This window comes from Octopus bimaculoides, chromosome 1 (genome assembly GCF_001194135.2).
Source record: "Octopus bimaculoides isolate UCB-OBI-ISO-001 chromosome 1, ASM119413v2, whole genome shotgun sequence".
Classification (NCBI taxonomy): Eukaryota; Metazoa; Mollusca; class Cephalopoda; order Octopoda; family Octopodidae; genus Octopus; species Octopus bimaculoides.
The window spans coordinates 90773795-90794176 of record NC_068981.1 but is presented as its reverse complement, the minus strand read 5'-3'; the positions used below and the strand labels follow the sequence as shown (position 1 = coordinate 90794176).

The 20382-nt window shown below is 34.6% G+C and overlaps 1 protein-coding gene across 1 annotated transcript in view; it reads right to left on the bottom strand.

Annotated features, from left to right (window-relative positions):
- LOC106881256 (rhomboid-related protein 2) overlaps positions 1–20382 on the bottom strand; it is a 113575-nt gene that overhangs the window by 17441 nt on the left and 75752 nt on the right. The window contains exons 4-6 of the mRNA XM_052968234.1: positions 19319–19483; positions 14295–14449; positions 594–706 (exon numbers count right to left, since the gene is read on the bottom strand). Coding sequence (XP_052824194.1) covers positions 594–706; positions 14295–14449; positions 19319–19483 — 433 coding nt within the window. The remainder of the gene's footprint in view (positions 1–593; positions 707–14294; positions 14450–19318; positions 19484–20382) is intronic.

The following is a 20382-nucleotide window of genomic DNA, read 5'->3' as shown; positions in this document are numbered from 1 at the left end:
TTTCATGCTACTCCATTTATTTAAGTAATGTGAGTATTACATTAAATGCAATATGTAGAGCAATCTTCAGCTGCACAAAAATGCAGAATATTACAGTAGAATAGACATATTATAATTGTGGCAACATTTCAAATCCAAGTGGGAGGAAGAATACATAAAAATCCATCTTGACGTATTCTTCCTCCCACTTGGATTTGAAATGTTGCCACAATTATAATATGTCTATTCTACTGTAATTTTCTGCATTTTCGTGCAGCTGAAGATTGCTCTACATATTGCATTTAATGTAATGCTCACATTACTTAAATAAATGGAGTAGCATGAAACATGCGTACTGCAACCATCTTTAAAATCCTTGTTGCTTATTTTGATTATATATATATATAAGCAGAAGCAGAGAACTTGTCTTATAAACATCCTTTTGTTAATTTACAGCAATGAAGTGATAATTCTCAATGAACATAACTTAGAAAATCAAAATTATATCCCAATTTGACATTCAAGTTTTACATAATTTTTAAGAAGTATACTTATAAAACCAATGAATGATAGACTCATTGAATAGCTTAAGATATGAATTTGATATAGCTCACCTGCAAGAACACCCAGCATGTAAACAAGGAACAGGCGCCAAAACTTGTGCACAAACTCAAGTGGTATTCCAAGGATAATTTGGAAAATGCAGTTGAAGATGAGATGAAGGTAACTATAAATAAAAAAGAAAATAAGTAAATATTAGGAATCACTTGATCATCCAAGTTTCATACCAACTACGTTCACTCATGCCAGCATTAATATGTTGCTTGATTTAATGCATTCCTACACTTCTAATAAATATAGTCTGTTCCTCATGATATTGAGTAAGATATGTGTATCTACACACACATCTGAGCAACAGCAACTTTTCCAAACTACCACTTTTACCAAATGTCCTGAAGCAGGAGCCATAACCCCGAAATACAGAAACAAGATAAGACACAACTTTGTTTTCTTTTCCTTCTCCTAATGTACCATATTTTAACGTGCATAAGGATCCTTTTTTTCTTTTTTTATCAAAAATTAGGTTAAAATGTATGGGAGTTTCTTATACATAGATAGTATATAATCCCTTAGAAAACCTTTTTTCCAAATTTTAAGCCACAAAAATTAGGGGGTTCCTGATACACAAAATAATTGAATAATATAATGTTACAGCAGTTTCAGAGCTTTTATAGTGGTGACAAATGTTCAGGCAATTTTGACAAAACAAACTTATTAATCTCTAAGAATCTGTTTGAGATAGAAGCAGTATATGAATCAAAATATATTGTTTATGACCACTTTAATGTAGTTGTTCCCTCAGAGATGATGATATCGCCATTTAACCCAGGAAGACATACCAAAAAGTATTGTTTATATCTTCTATCTACTTCTATCTTGAACAGAAATATTCTAATGGACTAGTTTCCTAGTTACAAAATGAGTGCAAGTGAGGTAAACTGCTGCCATACGTGGTGAACAAGTACCCATCACCAAAGAGATCCAATACAGATCGAAACCATGTGATCTGGTGGTCTTGGAGCTAGGCTAGCAGGAGTTATCATCTGCTTGCAATAAATATCAAGTGCAAGAAGTGCACTGAATAAACCAGTTAGAGGAGATGTCTTCCTGGGGTTAAATGGCAGTTTCATCATCTCTTAGAGGACAGCCACATTGTAGTGACCATAAACAAACTTATTAACACTGTAGTCAAGAGATATTAAAACAAATTACACAACTGGAGACACTCAACATTTAGAGAAGGGGTTCTCAACCATTTTTTTATCTATGGGCCCCTTTGATTAATATTTTATTCTGGTGGACCCCCCATAGCCATTCAACGTTTAAAAACCATTTTTATAGAAACTTTTCAAAATTCCAATTTTGATTTTCGCACATTAAATTGTGTAGGTTGAGCTATGTAAAATGTTAGAGAAAGAAACCTAGTTGTTTCTTGCAATACACACCAATACATACATCTGAAGCAAAATTTTTTCAGGAGCCCTTAAAATACTACTGTGGAACCTCAATTTACAATCTTGTTGCATGGACCCCAAAAATCTTATATGTACCCTCAGAGACCACTGATTTAGAGCTTCTTGGATCTTAACATATTAAGTATACTTGTCATCAAATGGAATGTTAATATACTTTCATGCACATATTTTTGTTTCCAATCAACATTCATTGTGCTTTTTTTTTTCCGTTTTATCATATTTGTATCAGATTATAAAACATCATATCCTTTTAGGGTGTATATAAATGTGTGTGTGTGTGTGTGTGTGTAATTAAGCACTTCTCTATAATTTCCACTTTATAATGCATGATATTTTAATGTTTATTCTACAATTAATTACAATTAATTACAACCAATAAATACTTGATGTTCCATCAGTTTTTCAATGTCCTGTTTTAAGGACACTATACCTTCATATGTTTATCTGTACAAGTTTGCATGTGCAATCACTCACGTACATACAGTCTCATATATAACGTTTTGTTTTCTTTGAAATCCATGCAATTGTGTGTAAGTGTGTATGTGTGTATGTGTGTATGTGTGCACGCACACATGCATATATGTACCCATACACACAAATATATATATATAAACATATACACATACATGTTGGCATGTGTGTGTGTGTGTGTGTGTGTGTGTGTGTGTGTGTGTGATGCATGACACTTTATTGGTCTGAATAATAATAATAGTAATAACGATTATAATCCTGTCAACTATTGGCACAAGGCTTGAAATTGGGTGGGGGGGGGGCTCTAGTCAATTATATTAACCCCAGTGCATAACTGGTACTTAATTTACTGCCCCCCGCCCCCAAAAGGTTGAAAGGCAAAGTCAACCTCGGCATAATTTGAACTCAAAACATAAGACAGACGAAATGCTTACCAGCATTTTACCCAGCATGCTAACAACTCAGCCACCTTGCCACCTAATCACCTTAATAATAACAATGATGATCCTTTCTAAAATAGGCACACAGGTGTGAGGGCTCTAGACAAATACATCAACCCCAGTGCTCAATTGGGGTTGATGTTTATTTCAACCCCAAAAAGGATGAAAAGCAAAGTCAACCTCAGAGAAATTGAACTCAGAACATGAATATAGACAAAATGCTTGGCAGCATTTTGTCTGGCATGTTAATGATTCTGCTATTGTAATAATAATTACAATGATTTTTACTACTAGAGGCACAATTCAATACAAATATGATAAAATAGAAAAAAAATCACAAAGGAGATTTATTGGATGCAAAATATATGCAGGAAGGTTTATCAAAGTTCCATTTTACGACAAGTATACTCCAGTACTTGACTGGAGTCCATTTTATTGACCCAGAAAAGATATAAAAATCAACCTTGATGGAATATGAACTCAGAATGTAATGATCAATGAAATGCCACTAAGTGTTTTGCCCAGCATGTTAATGATTCTACCAGCTTACCACCTTAAGAAGAAGAAGAAGGAGGAGGAGGAGGAGGAGGTGGATTTCAAATTTTGCCACAAGGGCAGCAGTTTTGGGGGAGGGGATGAGTCAATCACACCTGAAAGGATAAAAGGCAAAGTCGACCTCAGCGGAATTTAAACTCAGAACGTGAAGATGGACAAAATACCACTTAGCATTTTGCCCAGTGTTTTAATGATACTGCCAGCTAGATGCTTTAAATAATAGTAATAATAATAATAATAATAGTAGTAGTAGTAGTAGTAGTAGTAGTAGTAGTAGTAGTAGTAGTAGTAGTAGTAGTAGTAGTAGTAGTAGTAGTAGTAGTAGTAGTAGTAGTAGTAGTAGTAGTAGTAGTTATAAATATATGCATATACATTAATCTATAATATAAATAGAACATGGGCGACCATTGAATTCTTTCTTGTCTCAAGGTTCATGGCCAAACGGCTGGGTGGATTCGCCTGAAAGATGGCACACATGTGGAGACGGGTGCATAGATTGGAACACGCTATGTATTTTTTCTCAGCCCCCAAAGTTACCGAGAAAATTGATTAAAACAACCTGCATGCGCGCATGTATGTGAGTGTGTCACTGAAGCCATTCATTCATACATACATACATACATAACCACTCTCTCTCGGTTTTTCTCTGTCAATCACTCACACATTCACTCACTACAAAAACTGAATAAAAAATTTAAGTTATCTCTCTCTCTCATATACACACACACCATCAACATTGCTCTCTCTATCTCGCACACTCTATCAAACATACACACATACGCGGACATACGCATGCACATCAATTCTTCTGTCTCACGCCAACTTCAAAAGAAGTTCAGTCATAAAACTATCCATGTCTCTTTTCATTTGACGCCCACTACAAAGGATCCCCTTTCCCCAAAACACACATTAAAAAAATATTTTTACTTGTCCAGCCATTGATCGAGAGATAAAACACAAACCACCTCCTGCTGACTGCAAAACTCCTGCCAAATTAGCCGCAAAAAACACAGACACACATCCATTTCATGTCTTTCACTTTCTCTATGATTATACACACGTCCAATACAATAACTCTCACATACATTTTCGTCTTCAACAGGCATGTATCTATTCTATAATATAAATTGTTTTTCTATAAGCGTATAACAATTACTTGTTCCATACTTCTTCATTTATCATTTATCTTCACTTTTCTTAAATTGGATACGTCTGCTATTAAATCTTACATACAATTTCCTCGTTAATTCTTACAGCTTCATTTTCTGTTAAAGCAATTCTTAACATCAACTTCTTAATGCCTCTTCTATTTTTTCTTAGCCTCCATACTTACCGAGAAGATCGATTAAAACTTTTTCTAATGCAATTCCACTTTCTTCTACCATTAACACAACCAGTTGCTCACACACCTTACAGTTTCTAATTCAAACTACATAATACGCAGAATTGTCGCATTAATACGGTAGGGTGTTTTGGAGTTCAGTCCCCTCTATGCTGCACCTTGTGATCAAATTTAGTAGATGGAAACTGTATGAAAGACCATCATAATGTGTGTGTGTGCATGCGCACGCATGTGTATGCATTCATCCCACCAATGCTTAACAAGTGTTAGTTTGTTTACATCTCTGCAAATTGGTGGTTCAGCAAAAGGAAGCAATAAAGTAAGTGTCAGACTGTAAAGAAAAATAAATACTGGGGTTAATACTATCAACTAATCCTTTTAAAGCATTGCTCCCACATGGTGATAGTCTAAGGAACAAAACAAGTAATAAAATAATCATGGATTTTTATCATTAATTTTTTTCAGCCAAAGGACAAGGGCAATATCTTCATTAAGAAAGGATCATCCATAGCATATTTATTACAAGTATATATACTATAGATGTCCTCCAGGGGCACACGAAACTAAATTACTGGCGGAATTTGAAATATAAAACCAAGAGAGCTTAACCCTTTTGATACTAAATTTACTAAATTACCTGAGACCACCCTATATTTTAGGAACAAAGCTTTCTGTGTTAAACGTATGTTAAAAACACCAACTTTATAATAAAGTTATTTCACTAAATTTTTTGTTCTAACAAAGGAAGCTTTTTATCTAGCACACTACTATTTTGACTATTGGAACCTTTGTGTTGACCCAATGAGAATACAATCAAGTACGATGCTATAACACTATCAACCCAGCCTATGAAGCATTGATCCTTTCTCTTGCTGGGGAACAGCACAATGACATGGTCAGATGTAGCTATCAAGTAATTGAGAAATGACTTGGTCATATGTTGGTGAATAGCACAACAATGTAGTCAGATAAATCTAGCAAATGTAGAACATGATTTGGTTAACTGCTAACTAATAAATGTAGGTGGATAATTTAATGACTTGGCTAACTGTAATTACAAAATAAAATAGAAAAATTCAAGATGGAATGCTTTAAATCAAAGACATTTTTTTTCCAAAAGAAAGAGAAAGACAGATACTTCCTCATTTTCTCAGCAGTTGATATGCATATCTGATGGAAAGAGATACAAACTGGAATGATACACAAGTATCATAATCTTCAAAACTATTTGATGAATTTCCCCTAGAGAGTGACAGAATTGTTTATTAAGAAGCAAGCAAGAGCATGTCAGTTAATATCAGAACTTCACACCTTTTTTCTAAAAAGTGCCAAAAAAAAAAAAAAAAAGAAAATTGAAGGAAAATGAGTTTTTATAATCAGTATATTTTGAAATATGCCAAGACATGAGGAATTATAATTAATCTATTTGGGTGAAGGATTGGTATGAAGCCTACATCAGATATCATAAATTACTAAGACAGAGAAAGTAAAGACAAGTTATTTAATTTTCCTTTTTCAGTCAATCTTTGACCTTTAACACTAAACAGGAATTCATCATCATCACTGTTTTTCTATTTAACAAACATAAGATCTTTATATTTGTTAATTAGGCCTAATTAAGAAAGGCTCATTTTTGTTTTAAATAACAGTTTTAAATAACAGTTAAATACAATGAACAACAACCCTATTTTTCTGTTCATTCTAAGAAGTATATCCTGAATATTTTTAGTTACATGTAATAATAAAATATATTATCCTAGATAACTAATGGAAAAATGTAAATATAAAAACTAAAACATTATCCATGAAATTATGAATGACTTGATAGAATATGAAATGACTATAGTTAAATGGGGCTTCTGATTGGCAACACAAGTGTCATATTAGTTAAGTTAGTGTAATGCAATGATCATTGAAAAACATTATCATTCAGGCGTAGCTGTGTGGTAAGAAGCTTGCTTCCCAACCACATGGTTCTGGCTTCAGTCCTACTGTGTGACACTTTGGGTAAGTATCTTCAACTATAGTCTCAGGCTGATCAAAACCTTGTGAGTGAATTTGGTAAATGGAAACTGAAAAAAGCCCATCACATATATGTGTGTGTGTGTATGTGTGTGTGAGAGAGAGAGAGAGAGAGTGTCTATGCTTGTTACCCCAGCACCACTTGACAACTGGTGTTGGAGTGTCTGTGTCCCTGTAACTTAGTCGTTCAGCAAATGAGATTGATAAAATAAGTACCAGGCTTTAAAAAAAAATTAAGTACTGGAGTCGATTGATTCGTCTAAAAAGAAGATAAAAGAAGATTCAGAATTATACATTCGTGCAGCAAACCTTATAAGGTAAATGTTTTCTTTTTAGATGACCAAATGTCAAGAAATAGTTCACTAGTTCAGTTCACTTTTCTCACCAAATAAATTGCAAATATATGACAGTATAGAGACAATATTGGTAATTGAGTTACTAAACCAGGAGGGAATCAAATGATCCTCAACTATCTTTAAAATGGTGATCAAATTATATTAAACCTTAAAACTTCAAACAGCATGACTCTTAATAGAAACAGGATAACTGCAACTAGACATAACAATAAGCTTCATTTCAGCAAACAGCTCTCTCCATATCATTTATATATTCATGCAGAGAGGCAGGGCTTCGTGGAGAAATTTTGCAAGAAGGTGAAGCAAGACTTCTCTTGGGCATCAAGATTAGGGGCTCTTGAAGTGTAAAGAAGCTGTGTTTATGTATTTTTATATACTCTTTTACTCGTTTCAGTCATTTGACTGCAGCCATGCTGGAGCACCGCCTTTAGTCAAGCAAATCGACCCCAGGACTTATTCTTTGTAAGTCTAGTACTGATTCTATCGGTCTCTTTTTGCCGAACTGCTAAGTTACGGGGACGTAAACACACCAGCATCGGTTGTCAAGCGATGGTGGGCAGGACAAACACAGACACACAAACATATATATACATATATACAACGGGCTTCTTTCAGTTTCCGTCTACCAAATCTACTCACAAGGCTTTGGTCGGCCCGAGGCTATAGTAGAAGACACTTGCCCAAGGTGCCACACAGTGGGACTGAACCTGGAACCATGTGGTTGGTAAGCAAGCTACTTACCACACAGCCACTCCTACACCGTTTGTTTATTTTTTCTTTTTAGTGGAGGAGGATACTCATGGATCCTTCATTACTTGTTAATATTGTGCAGAATATTCTTGACTTTCTCATGGATATGCTAATAGCATTGGCTATTTGATTTATAGTCAATAGTCGCCTGTCATCCAGTACACGATCCATGTTTTCCTCTGGTGACAGTTGCAGGACATGCAAATGTTTAGTCATATTCATGACTCTCCCTTCCCTTCCACAAACACATTTAAGAGCAGCCACTGAGAGAGCCCCTGTATAACTAACTCCTCCATCTACTAGAAGTAATAGCCAAATCTCTCCCGGATCTCACCCATGTGTACATTTTTCTAAAAAAAAAAAAAAACATAGAATGATAGTCATATTAGATAATGCAGTCTGAAATAAATTATATCTGAAAAAACAACAGGATGATCAGGATTAGGATATCTGATTTGACCTAGAGTTATTTCAACAGTAAGGACAATGCATTGATACCCTAAAAGTGCTCTTTGTCATGGCAACAGTCAGCCAACTAATCAACTGAAAAATATCCAGCATTTTCTAGTAGAAATAATGTAAAGGTATCAGTTACTAGAACCAACAAAGTCACTGATATTTGATCCATGCAGCATATTATTGAAACTGAGACTGAAGTATAGATGTTCCTCAACTTACAGCAACCTGCAGTTACAACCAACCAATTATGACTGTGTACTAAAACACATTCCAACATTTCTTTATGCTGTATCAAAGATTTCTGCAAGCCCAGAGTTAGTGTCTCCTACATTATGTTTTCTCTCAGTAGCAGTTATATTTCAGCAGTCATATTACAAATATCTTAAGCTTCTCCACATTTACCAACTCTAAAGATATCATGCAAAAGGAAGATTTATCTACCAACCAATAAGGCAAAAATAAAAAAAAAATAAAAAAGAAATCCCTTAATTTTGAAGATGAAGGTAGGGAAAATGTAAACACTTTCATACATGATTTACAGTTGTAAATTCTTTCTACTTTTTGGCACAAGACCAGTAATTTTGAAGGAAGGGGTAAATCCATTACATCAACTGTAGTGCTCAACTGGTACTTATTTTATCAACCACAAAAGGATGAGAGACAAAGTCCCTCAGCAGTATTTGTACTCAGAGTGTAAAGCTGGAAGGAATGCTACTAAGCATTTAGCCGGAGATGTTAATGATTCTATGGGCCCACTGCTCTCCATCCATAATAAATTAAAAAGGGAAAATATGAAATAATAATATACTAAAACAGAAAAATCGTATGTAGAGGATATTAGAAGACTGTATAAAATAATCTAATAAATGCAAAAACTAATTTCTGTGTGTCAGTATGTCACACTTTGAACCCCTCTCTCACTATTCAATGAAGATTCCTCATGCTGGAGGTGAGAGTAATAGTAGGCATAGAGATGGTGAGGGCAATGGCAAAGACAGACAGAGAGAGAGAGAAAGAAATAAAAAGAGAGGGAGAGAAAGAGAGACAAAGAAATTTAGGGTGAGTCAATGATGTTTCATTAAAAGTAGTAATGTTGACGGTGGCAATGGGAGTAATAATAAGAGAGAGTGGGTATGTGAGAGAAAGAGGGAGATAATGTACACCTTTCCTGGACAGAAATACCTGTGGCCAGCATATTGAACCAACTGCTGAACATTATTATTTTTGTTTTTATTTTTGGCTTTTTTTAATACATACATATGTGTGTGTGTGTGTGTACATATATACATACATACACACACACATATCTATATATATATAAAATACTCTTTAACTGAAATACAGTTTCCCCAAAATTAAACATATTTAATATAATAAATGTGAATGTCAGTGTGTCACACTTTTTCAGCTTTACTCCTAGAGGCTGCAGCCCAACATATCATACCATTTTGGAATCAGGCTGACTCTGTGAGTAAATTTGAAACATTTTGGGCTGAATCTGGACCTGCAATCCTGAAATTCCTATGTTTTCATTACTGCAATTTGTTTTCAGTTTTTTTTTTGTTTTTTTTTGTTTTTTGTTTTTTGTTACATGATTTTTAGTGACGAATATGATCATCATTGGGATATGACTCTGGAAGAAGCAATTGAAACAAATTCTCCAAAACAAGTCAAAGATTTGTTTGCAGATGTTCCCATTTAGGGTTAGTTGCTTAAAAGCTACATACTATCTTAAAAGATAAAATAAAATGTATTACAAAATATTTATAGGCACAGACATGGCTATGTGATAAAAAGTTTGCATCCCATCACATGGTTCCAGATTCAGTTCCACTGCATAGTACCTTGGACAAGTGACTTCCACTATAGCTTCAAGCTGATCAAAGCCTTGTGAGTGGATTTGGTAGATAGAAACTGAAAGAAGCCTGTAATATATACATGTGTGTGTGAGTCTGTGTTTGCCCACCACCACTGCTTGACAACTGGTGTAGTTATGTTTACAACTTAGCAGTTTGGCAAAAGAGACTGACAGAATAAGTATCATAGTTTAAAAACAAAACATGTACTGGTCTTCCAGTTACACCCATGTCAACTCATCCGGATTGATCAAATTGAAACTTCATAAGTGGGTGAATACTCGTATATTCTTTACTCTTTTACTTGTTTCAGTCATTTGACTGTGGCCATGCTGGAGCACCGCCTTTAGTCAAGCAAATCGACCCCAGGACTTATTCTTTGTAAGCCTAGTACTTATTCTATCAGTCTCTTTTGCCGAACCGCTAATGTTACGGGGACGTAAGCACACCAGCATCGGTTGTCAAGCGATGTTGTGGGGAACAAACACAGACACACAAACATATACACGCACATCCACACACACACACACACACACATATATATATATATATATATATACGATGGGCTTCTTTCAGTTTCCGTCTACCCAATCCACCCACAAGGCTTTGGTTGGCCCGAGGCTACCGTAGAAGATACTTGCCCAAGGTGCCACGCAGTGGAACTGAACCCAGAACCATTTGGTTGGTAAGCAAGCTACTTACCACACAGCCACTCCTGCACCTTGTATGTTTACAACTTAGCACTTTGGCAAAAGAGACTGACAGAATAAGTATCATAGTTTAAAAACAAAACATGTACTGGTCTTCCCATTACACCCATGTCAACTCATCCAGACTAATCAAATTGAAACTTGATCACAAAAGGGTGAGTACTTGTATCTATACATTTATTTATCAATTTATCTTTTAGCATATCAAAGGAGGAAGTTTATTCACAACTCACTGATCCACCATTTTATATGACCATCAAGACAGGTGGGGTTATAAAGATGTCAATATATAAATTTAGATAGGAGACTCAGTCTCAATGTTTGCAACAAAGTGGACTCCACTAAAAGTACCCAAGGACAAGGTGGAGATGTTAAGCCAAATAACATACTAACTACCACCTCAGTGTCTGCTACTTATTGGTTCGGTTCCATCTCTAGCATAACTCCAACAACATCATGTCTATGTTTGTTATTCATTTCACCTAGTTTGACAACAGTTCAAATCATGTATGAGGCAAATATCTTGGCAGGCACTATTGTGGAGCCTGCTCTCAGTTAGTGATCCTGAAAATATCATAGGTATTTTTTAAAATAATATTAAAGATATTTGATATGTAACTCTTTTGCAAAACTGGCAGGACACCTAGGGGTAAATAAAGGAAGTAAACAAAGGGGTAAACAAAGGAGGTCAGATAATATCCAGAGTTTAAGTTGGTCATGTTTGGAAATCCAGCAGGAAAGTATAATGATAGTTGCTCTAATAGGACCCTATAGAGGTTGTGCCTGAGGACTCAGACCCTCCCAGGAATAATGGGCAGCAAAAATGGATGGATGGATGGACTTTTATTTCAGAATCAAATACCTAAAAAGGATATTTTTTCAGAAACATATTAAATTATTTTTGTTTTTTTAAGTGTGTAGGTGTGAAAAGTAATCTTTGTTTCTGTAAGAAACAGAGAAAGTCTGAATACTTAGTAAGTATAAACAAGTATTATATGGAGGCATGGCTATAAGCAAGAAAAGTTGGTACTATATACCTAACAAGTGTTGTTATTTAACTCCTAAACCAACTTTGATTCAGCAGACCTATGTTCTAAGATGTATCAACCATAACAATCCCAACATTTTTCAGACAGTGTCTCTAAGACCACACCCTGTAATTTCCAGTAGGTAAAAAAAAAACATTCTAGAGGGAGCAGCTCTGACTTAAATCCCTCTGGTAGGAATGTGATTTCAGTCAAGAGTGTCAATCAAAATGCTTTGCAGTATTTCTTCCAACTCTTTATATTCCTACCAAAGTCAAATTTGTCTTTTATGTGATCGCATTTTTAATTTGGGATGGCATTAATGAGTTTTATTTTTTAAGTCGGAAGATGAAGGACCAGAGTTAGAACAGACCAAAAGAAACTGAATATATTGATTGCAAACAGTCACCACAAATAAGCATGAAATATTTCTAAATTGAAGATGTTAACTGATGGAGATTTGGCTGTTATTCTAAGCAGGTGCAGCAACTATGTAGAAGTAGCAGCTTTGGACCCAAATCCCATTGGCTTCAGAAGGAATATTGATATTAGAGCATGGGGCAAAATACTTTACAGTATTTGTTCCAGTTCTTTAATTTTCTTCAGTTCAAATCTTCCTAAGGTCAAATTTGCCTTTCATCTTCCCAAGGTTGATAAAATAAAGTATAAGTCAAGTACTAAGTTCAATGTAATCAACAGGCTCAACTCTAAATTAATGGATTTGTATCTATAATAAAAATGATTCAAGAAGGTGGTCTAGCATGAGAATTGTTACAGCACTAAACTAACTAAATTACTGTGAAAATACACAGTTGTTTACAAGATGTCATCATTTACTGGTCTTTTTAAAGCCACTCCTAATTAACAGGAAATCATTCAGACTATTTGTTTCAATAATTTAGTCATATCAGTTTCTTAAAACTGTATTATTTCATTTAGAACAACATTTCTGTAGTTGAGGACTATTAATACAAACTCTCAAGTGACCACAGAATTGCTTACAAAAATGCTATTAGTAAAGACATCCTTTAAGAGTAGTGCATTTATAATTACCATGTTGGAATTTCCTGTAGTATTATCTTCCAGGGAGATTATGTTACCAACTCTTATGCTCTTCAGATAGCATGCATTGGAGATGAGTTGTAGGCCCCAGTATTGAGGTAAGTCAAATGCGATTGCATACCACTAATTGTAATCAATCACCATAATCCAGCATGAAAGATTTTGTTTATGTTTCTATTTTCATGCCTAAATTATAACAATACCATCCATGGCTCATCTGGTTAAGACATCAGTGTAGACAGCTCTGTAGTTAAACAGTTTGCTTTACGGTCACATGGCTCAATATTAAACCCTGATGCATGGCACCTTGGACAAGTGTGTACTAACCATAACTTGGGGCTGACCCAAGCACCAAAGCCTTGTGAATGAAACTGAGTGAAACAGAATTGGAAGAGAAACTTGTTTGATAGACTACAGGCTTTTTGGGTGGAAGACTTAATCCGTTACTCTGTTTAACTCTACCATCTTTCCTTAGTTTGCCTTTAGCAGAGTATCCTTTGCTGTAAGTATTTGAACCCTGTCTTTAATCTGAAGAAACAAATTGTGCTTTCTTCCTCTTTCTACTTCCTCAACTTGAACTATGTTTAAATTAATTTTAATTTAGCCAGCTATGTATCCATGCTTCATGTAAATATTTTGTAAAAGGCAAATTTACTGTAGTATTCATTCAGAGATAGTTTCTCATATGGACATGCTGTGTTTAAAAAACAATATATATCAGAGGCAGACGCAAATCATCCTAGAAGTGGCTGGTGAGAATGTTGAATGCATTTCTGCTTCATTGGGTATTGCCAATGTCATGTACTCATAAAGAGTCACTTGCCTCGACAAACTGTCACCATCAATATAGGAAAACAGTGAATAAACAATCACGGGTGTTGTAAATGTTATCTTTTTCAATTATGGTTGGCTATTTAAGATAGTATAATTGTACAATATTATTAAAATTTCTAATAATCATTAAACCGAAATGAATACTTAGAAATTTAGCCTAAAATTGTAAAATTTGTAATAATATTCAACATGCCTAGAGCTCTGTCTTTGAAACTTACAGACTATTAACTCCATATTTCAGGGCTTCTTTTGATATATGCACCGATTTGTAATGAAGACTCAAAAAAGGAGAAATATTATATGAAAATAAATTCTGTAAATTTAGCTCAAGCTTTAATTAATACACATTCATTTCAAGACCTATATTTTTATCACTTTATGATCAAGTTATTCTTACCCTTGGTGAATGAACATGTATGAAACAAAACGCCATGCTTCTTTTCTATCGTAAGGACTATATATCAAAGGACTGCAAATAGGGACACCTGTACTCCATGTAACTTCAATATCTTTTTTTTTCAGCTCAAGAACGTAATAAACAAATACACCAATCTGCAAAAATAAACAAAAATAAAATAAAATTGATATAATGAAGCAAAACTAAACCTTAATCATCATCATCATTTAATATCTGTTTTCCATGCTGGCATGGGTTGGACGGTTTGATAGGAGCTGGTTAGGTAGAAGACTGCACCAGGCTTCAGTGTCTGTTATGGCACGGCTTTTACAGCTGGACCCTTTCCAAACACCAACCACTCCGTAGAGTGGACTGAGTGCTTTTTACGTGACAACAGCACAAACAAGGTCTTATCTGCTGATCATGCTGGCATGGGCAGGAAGGAACTATTTACAGAGGTACTTTATGGCAGCCTGCTCTTTCTAATGCTTTTAGTCACTTCTTATGACATGCAGCGATATGCTGCACCTATTCTAAAGACTAGGATACACAAGACTTGAAAATATGGAATAATTTATAGAGCTGTTGCTTTTTTTCTCTTTTCTTTTTTTAGCATTGAAAATTGATAAAAATGAATATTTAAAGCCAAGTGGATAAGATATTGGACAACTTGTTGAAAGTATGCAAGTTCAAACCTGATATAGACACTACATTTACTTCTATATACTGTGCAGCACCTTATGCAACTGTAGTCTACCATAGCCCCAGGCTGACCAAAGTCTTGTGAGAAGATTTTGTAAACAGAAACCAATAGAAACAATAAGTATTTCTAACTTCAACAAAGCTAAACAGTGAGTTATAAGTCTAGCAGTTTTTACTGAATATTTATTAAGAAGGAGGTTCATGTCTTGTTAACAAAAAAATAAAAAATGTTTAAAGCTATCAAAGACAGGAGTAGGGGTTGAAATGAGGTAAAATAATAGACTTCAACGATTAAATCATTCTCCTATATTTTCCATTATTATTATTATTATTATTATTATTATTATTATTATTATTATTATTATTATTATTATTATTATTATTATTATTATTATTATTATTATTATTATCATCATCATCATCATCAAGGCAGCAAGCTGGCAGAATCATTAGCACACCAGACATTATTCTTAGAAGCATTTTTTCCAGCTTTACATTTTGAGTTCAAATTGTACCAATGTCAGCTTTGCTTTTCATCATCTTCATGTTGATAAAATAAAGTATTATTTGAGCAGTGAGTTTGATATAATCTACTCCCATAAAATTGCTGGCCTAGTGTCTAGAGTTCATTTATTATAAGATTACGCTTATGATAAAATTACATAAGACACACTTTGCCATCAATAAACTTCCTACTTTGTGAACCCACCTTGCAAACTTCCTACTTTGTGAACCCACCTTGCAAAGCCACCTGCATACTCTGGCCTTGTCATATCGCTTTCCCATAACATATCTTCCAAATGACTCTGCCCATTCACTACATTCCCCTCCCCTCCATCTCCCACTCTCCTTTTGCAGACTTGTGAACTTACCCACCCACCCACTCATCTTATCCAACCCCTGGTTCACTTCACTATATACACCTCTCTGTACTTTGGGTGTACATCCTCATTACATTTTCACTGTCTGCTCTCTCTCTCTCTCTCTATCCAACTGAGGTATTACCTACACAGCAAGACTCTTATTTCTGTCCCCCTCTCCATAGTCTTACTTCTCATCACCTGGTACTAAGTCCTCTCAATCCCACTCACCTTTCAATTGAAGAGTCATTGCCTTGCATGTTACCTGGTGACCTCAATGCTGCTGGTGCCACATAAAAAGCATGCAGTACATTCTGTGAAGTGTTTGGCATTGGGAAGGGTATCCAGCCATACAAACCATGCCAAAGCAGTCAGTGGAGCTTGACACAGTCTTCTGACTTGCCAGCTTCTGTCAAGCTGTCTGACCTATGCCAGCATGGAAAATGGACAGTAAGCAATTATGATGATGATAATGATGGAAATACATCTTACAAATTTATAGAACTCTATGATAGTTAAGCTATTTTTTATTGATTTTGGCCACTTTTTATTGATTTGGTCACTTTTTAATTATAGTGTGACAGTCATTGGATCTAATTTCAACGATTTTTCAGAGAAGAAATTGTCCAAGTTTTTTAGATCATTAAAATAGCCCTTCAATCATGAAATTACTTCATTTTCAATGTACAGTCTCAAAACAAGATGTTTCTCAGGCACATAAAACTCAATATTTGCATATATATTCTCATTCTCCCACAAAATTTGTCGGATGAAATCAAGTAAGATTAATTATTGGTAGTATTAAGTTTGTTAGTTTACAGCATAGGTAATGCCCGGTGGGCATTGAGATGGTTTAGGTGGGCGCTGGTTCCTAAGGGAGCGATGGGAGGCAGTAGAGAAAAAGGAACCATTGGGAGGAAAGTAGTGAATTGGGGGACATTATGAATTTATTATAATATTATAATAGTATTGTATACAAATTATATAATATTATAAAGAATAAAAAGTTTAGAATGGTACAACAATGCACTATAATACAAAAAATGAACTATATACCTGTTGTAATTTAGTTATATATAGTCCGAAGATATTTCAGAAATACAATTCCTTCTTCAGATATATTATATTAAATATTAAATGATTCATAATATATATAAATTAGTAAAATATAAAATATTTATTTATACATAAAAATAGGGGTGGGGACACTGAGGGTATTATGTGGACATGAGGGCAGCAGTGGCCCAAAAGGTTTGAGAACCTCTGGTTCACAGGAACAGGAACCGTTCTAATAAAAACTTCCTATTCTAAAGTGGTGTGCATTAAAACCTATCAAATTTTTATGCTAATTTATATTCTAAATGCCAGCTAAATAATAACGAAGTTATTTTACTAAATTCTTGATTATTATCAAAATTAACTGAAACAAAGTCTGTATTTCTTAACAGAAATATAAGAAAAGAGTTAAAGAAATGAATGTTAATCGGTAAAAGTGATAAGAAAATCAAGCTAAATAAACATGAAACCAATCAATCATCATAATCTAGTTGTCTTAATACAATTATCATTTTATTCAGCTTGGAAAAATAGCTAAGACAATGAATTAATGGATTTAATTTTGCTTCATTCTATTTTTATTTTTTGTATCAGGAGAAAAGGGGGAGTGTCATTGACCTTCACATGTTCCTCTGAGACTTATGAAATCAATACTTTTAACATTCGAGAATTCAAGTAAGGTTGAAGTAGTTGGTGTTCAAATGTAATTGATGAGACTGAAGGTCTTGTTGCAGTTAGCGTTGCAGTTACTGCTGTTGCCATTGATTATCTACCCACACTTTCTCAGTCAGCTCTCCTCAAACATACCAATGACAACAATAACAAAATAAAAATTAAAAAAAAAATATTTGATCAGCAGTCTTTAGTTTTAGTAAATTCAATTAGCAGATCAAATAAAGCATTTGTCAAATGTTTTGTGCTGTAGTTACCCAATTTTTATTTGTCAGCAGATTATCTTAAATTTTAAGAGTCTTCAGTGACTTTAGTAAGCCATTATGCTATTTATATTTAGCACCTGATCAAAGCACATAACTGCCTGCTATTGCTTGTCTGACCTACAAAAAAACAGTCTGCTCTGATTTAACAGTTGGATGTTTAAGAGTGGAAAGAGCATCCAGTTGTAAAAACATCTGCTCCAGTAAGAAAAATACAAGTTATGCAAGGACGAAAAAATAGTAACTTATGAAATTATATTTATTTTACAGATACACAACTCTACAGAGTTGTTTAAAATTTTTCAATTAAAAGCTATGGTTAACAGACAAGCATAGAAAGCAATTATTGAGTAGTAGTAATATTGATAGAATTGATCATCTTTGGATAATTGGATATCTCTGATCTGACAAAGTCAAATGATTAATTAGATCACCTGATAATCACAATACCTTGACCTACATACATCCCAAAACTTTGAAATAAAATGTGTGTGTGTGTGTGTGTGTGTGTGAGGTGGATGCTGTAAAGTTCCTGGCTTTGGGTGAAAGCAAATATAGGAGGATCAATTAATAATGATTTTATTCAACATATCCTCCTCTCAGATTCACACACTTATTGCAGCAGTCATTCAGGTTTTTAAACCCTATAAAAGAATTTGTAAGGTTGGGCCTCCAATCAGGCCTTTCACAATACCCTTAAAGCCAGGGACTTTTTAGCACCCCCTAGCATTTGGTGGGGAATATTTCAAAGTGAACACATAATGCTATAAATAATGGTATGTAAATATTGGGTTGAAAAACCCTTTTGGATAGGAAAAGTCATACAGCCCACATCACCTGTAGACATGACAACCTTTGACATTTTCTTTAGAAAAAGGTTTTTGTAACAATGTTTACAAGCTATTATTTGTAGCTTTATGTGTCTACTTCAAGATATTCAAAAAAAATAAAAGAATGATAAGTTCACATTCTCAAGAATGTTTATAAACTTATTAGAGCATAAAAGCTCTCAACAGCAAACTAAAGAGATTCATAACACACACACTTACATTGTATAGCATGGCTCAGTGGTTAGAGCATAGTGCTCACAATCAATCCCTGTGAGTTCAAATTCCTGACTGAGCTGTGTGTTGTGTTCTTGAGGAAGACACTTTATTTCATGTTGCTCCAGTTCACTCAGATGTAGAAATGAGTTGTGACATCACTGGTGCCAAGCTGTATCAGCCTTTACCTTTCCCTTGGATAACACTGGTGGCATGGAGAGGGGAGGCTGGTATGCATGGGCAACTGATGGTCTTCCACAAACAACCTTGCTTAGACTTGTGCTTCAGAGGGGAACTTTCTAGTTGCAATCCCATGGTCATTCATAACCAAAGGGGCTCTTTACCCTTTACCCCTTTAAACTACATTATTTAATTCATAGATAATAATCATTGTTACTGCTTGATGATTTTGTTATTAATCAACTTACCTCAGCCAGGGTGACAAGAAGCATAAAAATTGGTGGTGGACAACAAGTGTAGTTCGCAAGGAAATCCTTTTGTTTCCGGATAGGAACAATGCTTACAATGGCTGCTTCCACAACACCACTAACTTTCACTTTATCTCGGGAAAGTAGAGCATCCTCACCAGCCATCTAGTACAAAATAAAAGCAGTGAAAATGTTAAACCAATACAGAGTTTAATAGGATAAAAATTTAAGCAGAATAAAGTAAAAAATGTATATGCATGTATGTACATGCATGTACATATAGAACAATGCATTAAATATATAATCATATTTACATATGCATGCACAAATGTATACATGTGTACATTATGTAATATGTGTGTTATGTGTATGCATATGTATGTGAGTAGTTAGGATATTCAGTTCACAATCATAAGATCAGGAGTTCAATTCCCAGCAGTGCATTGCGTCCTTGAGCAAGACACTTTATTTCACTTGGCTCCAGTCCACTCAGCTGGCAAAAATGAGTTGTACCTGTAATTCAAAGAGCAAGCCTTGTCACATTCTATGTCATGCAGAATCTCCCAAAGAACTATGTTAAGGGTACGCGTGTCTGTGGAGTCATTTACAAGTTAATTTAATCAGTAGGCTGCTTCGTTGATTGGATCAACTGGAACACACATTGTTGTAACCAATGGAGTGTCAAATACATACACACATTATGCATGCACAGACTGAAAAAAAAAAAATTTTGAAAAGAGTTTTTAAAAAAACCCCACTAATTTCTTGAGTATTACTTTGTCATATTACTGCGGGAAATTACTCTGAAAGAAATCTTTGCAGAAAGGTGAGTAGATTGATTACATATTTCCTTCATTATGTTATCGCAGTTTTGTGAGATTTGGCTGTTATTTCTAGCATGTGGATAGCCTGCTTGAAGGCCAAGGCTGTAGAATTAGGAGGGGAGGGGGTTGGGGGTATGCATATATATATATATATATATATATATATATTCAAAAAAGAAAAAGACAAAAAAACAACAACAAAAAACAACAACGTGAGGACGTAATGCAGATTGTGTTACT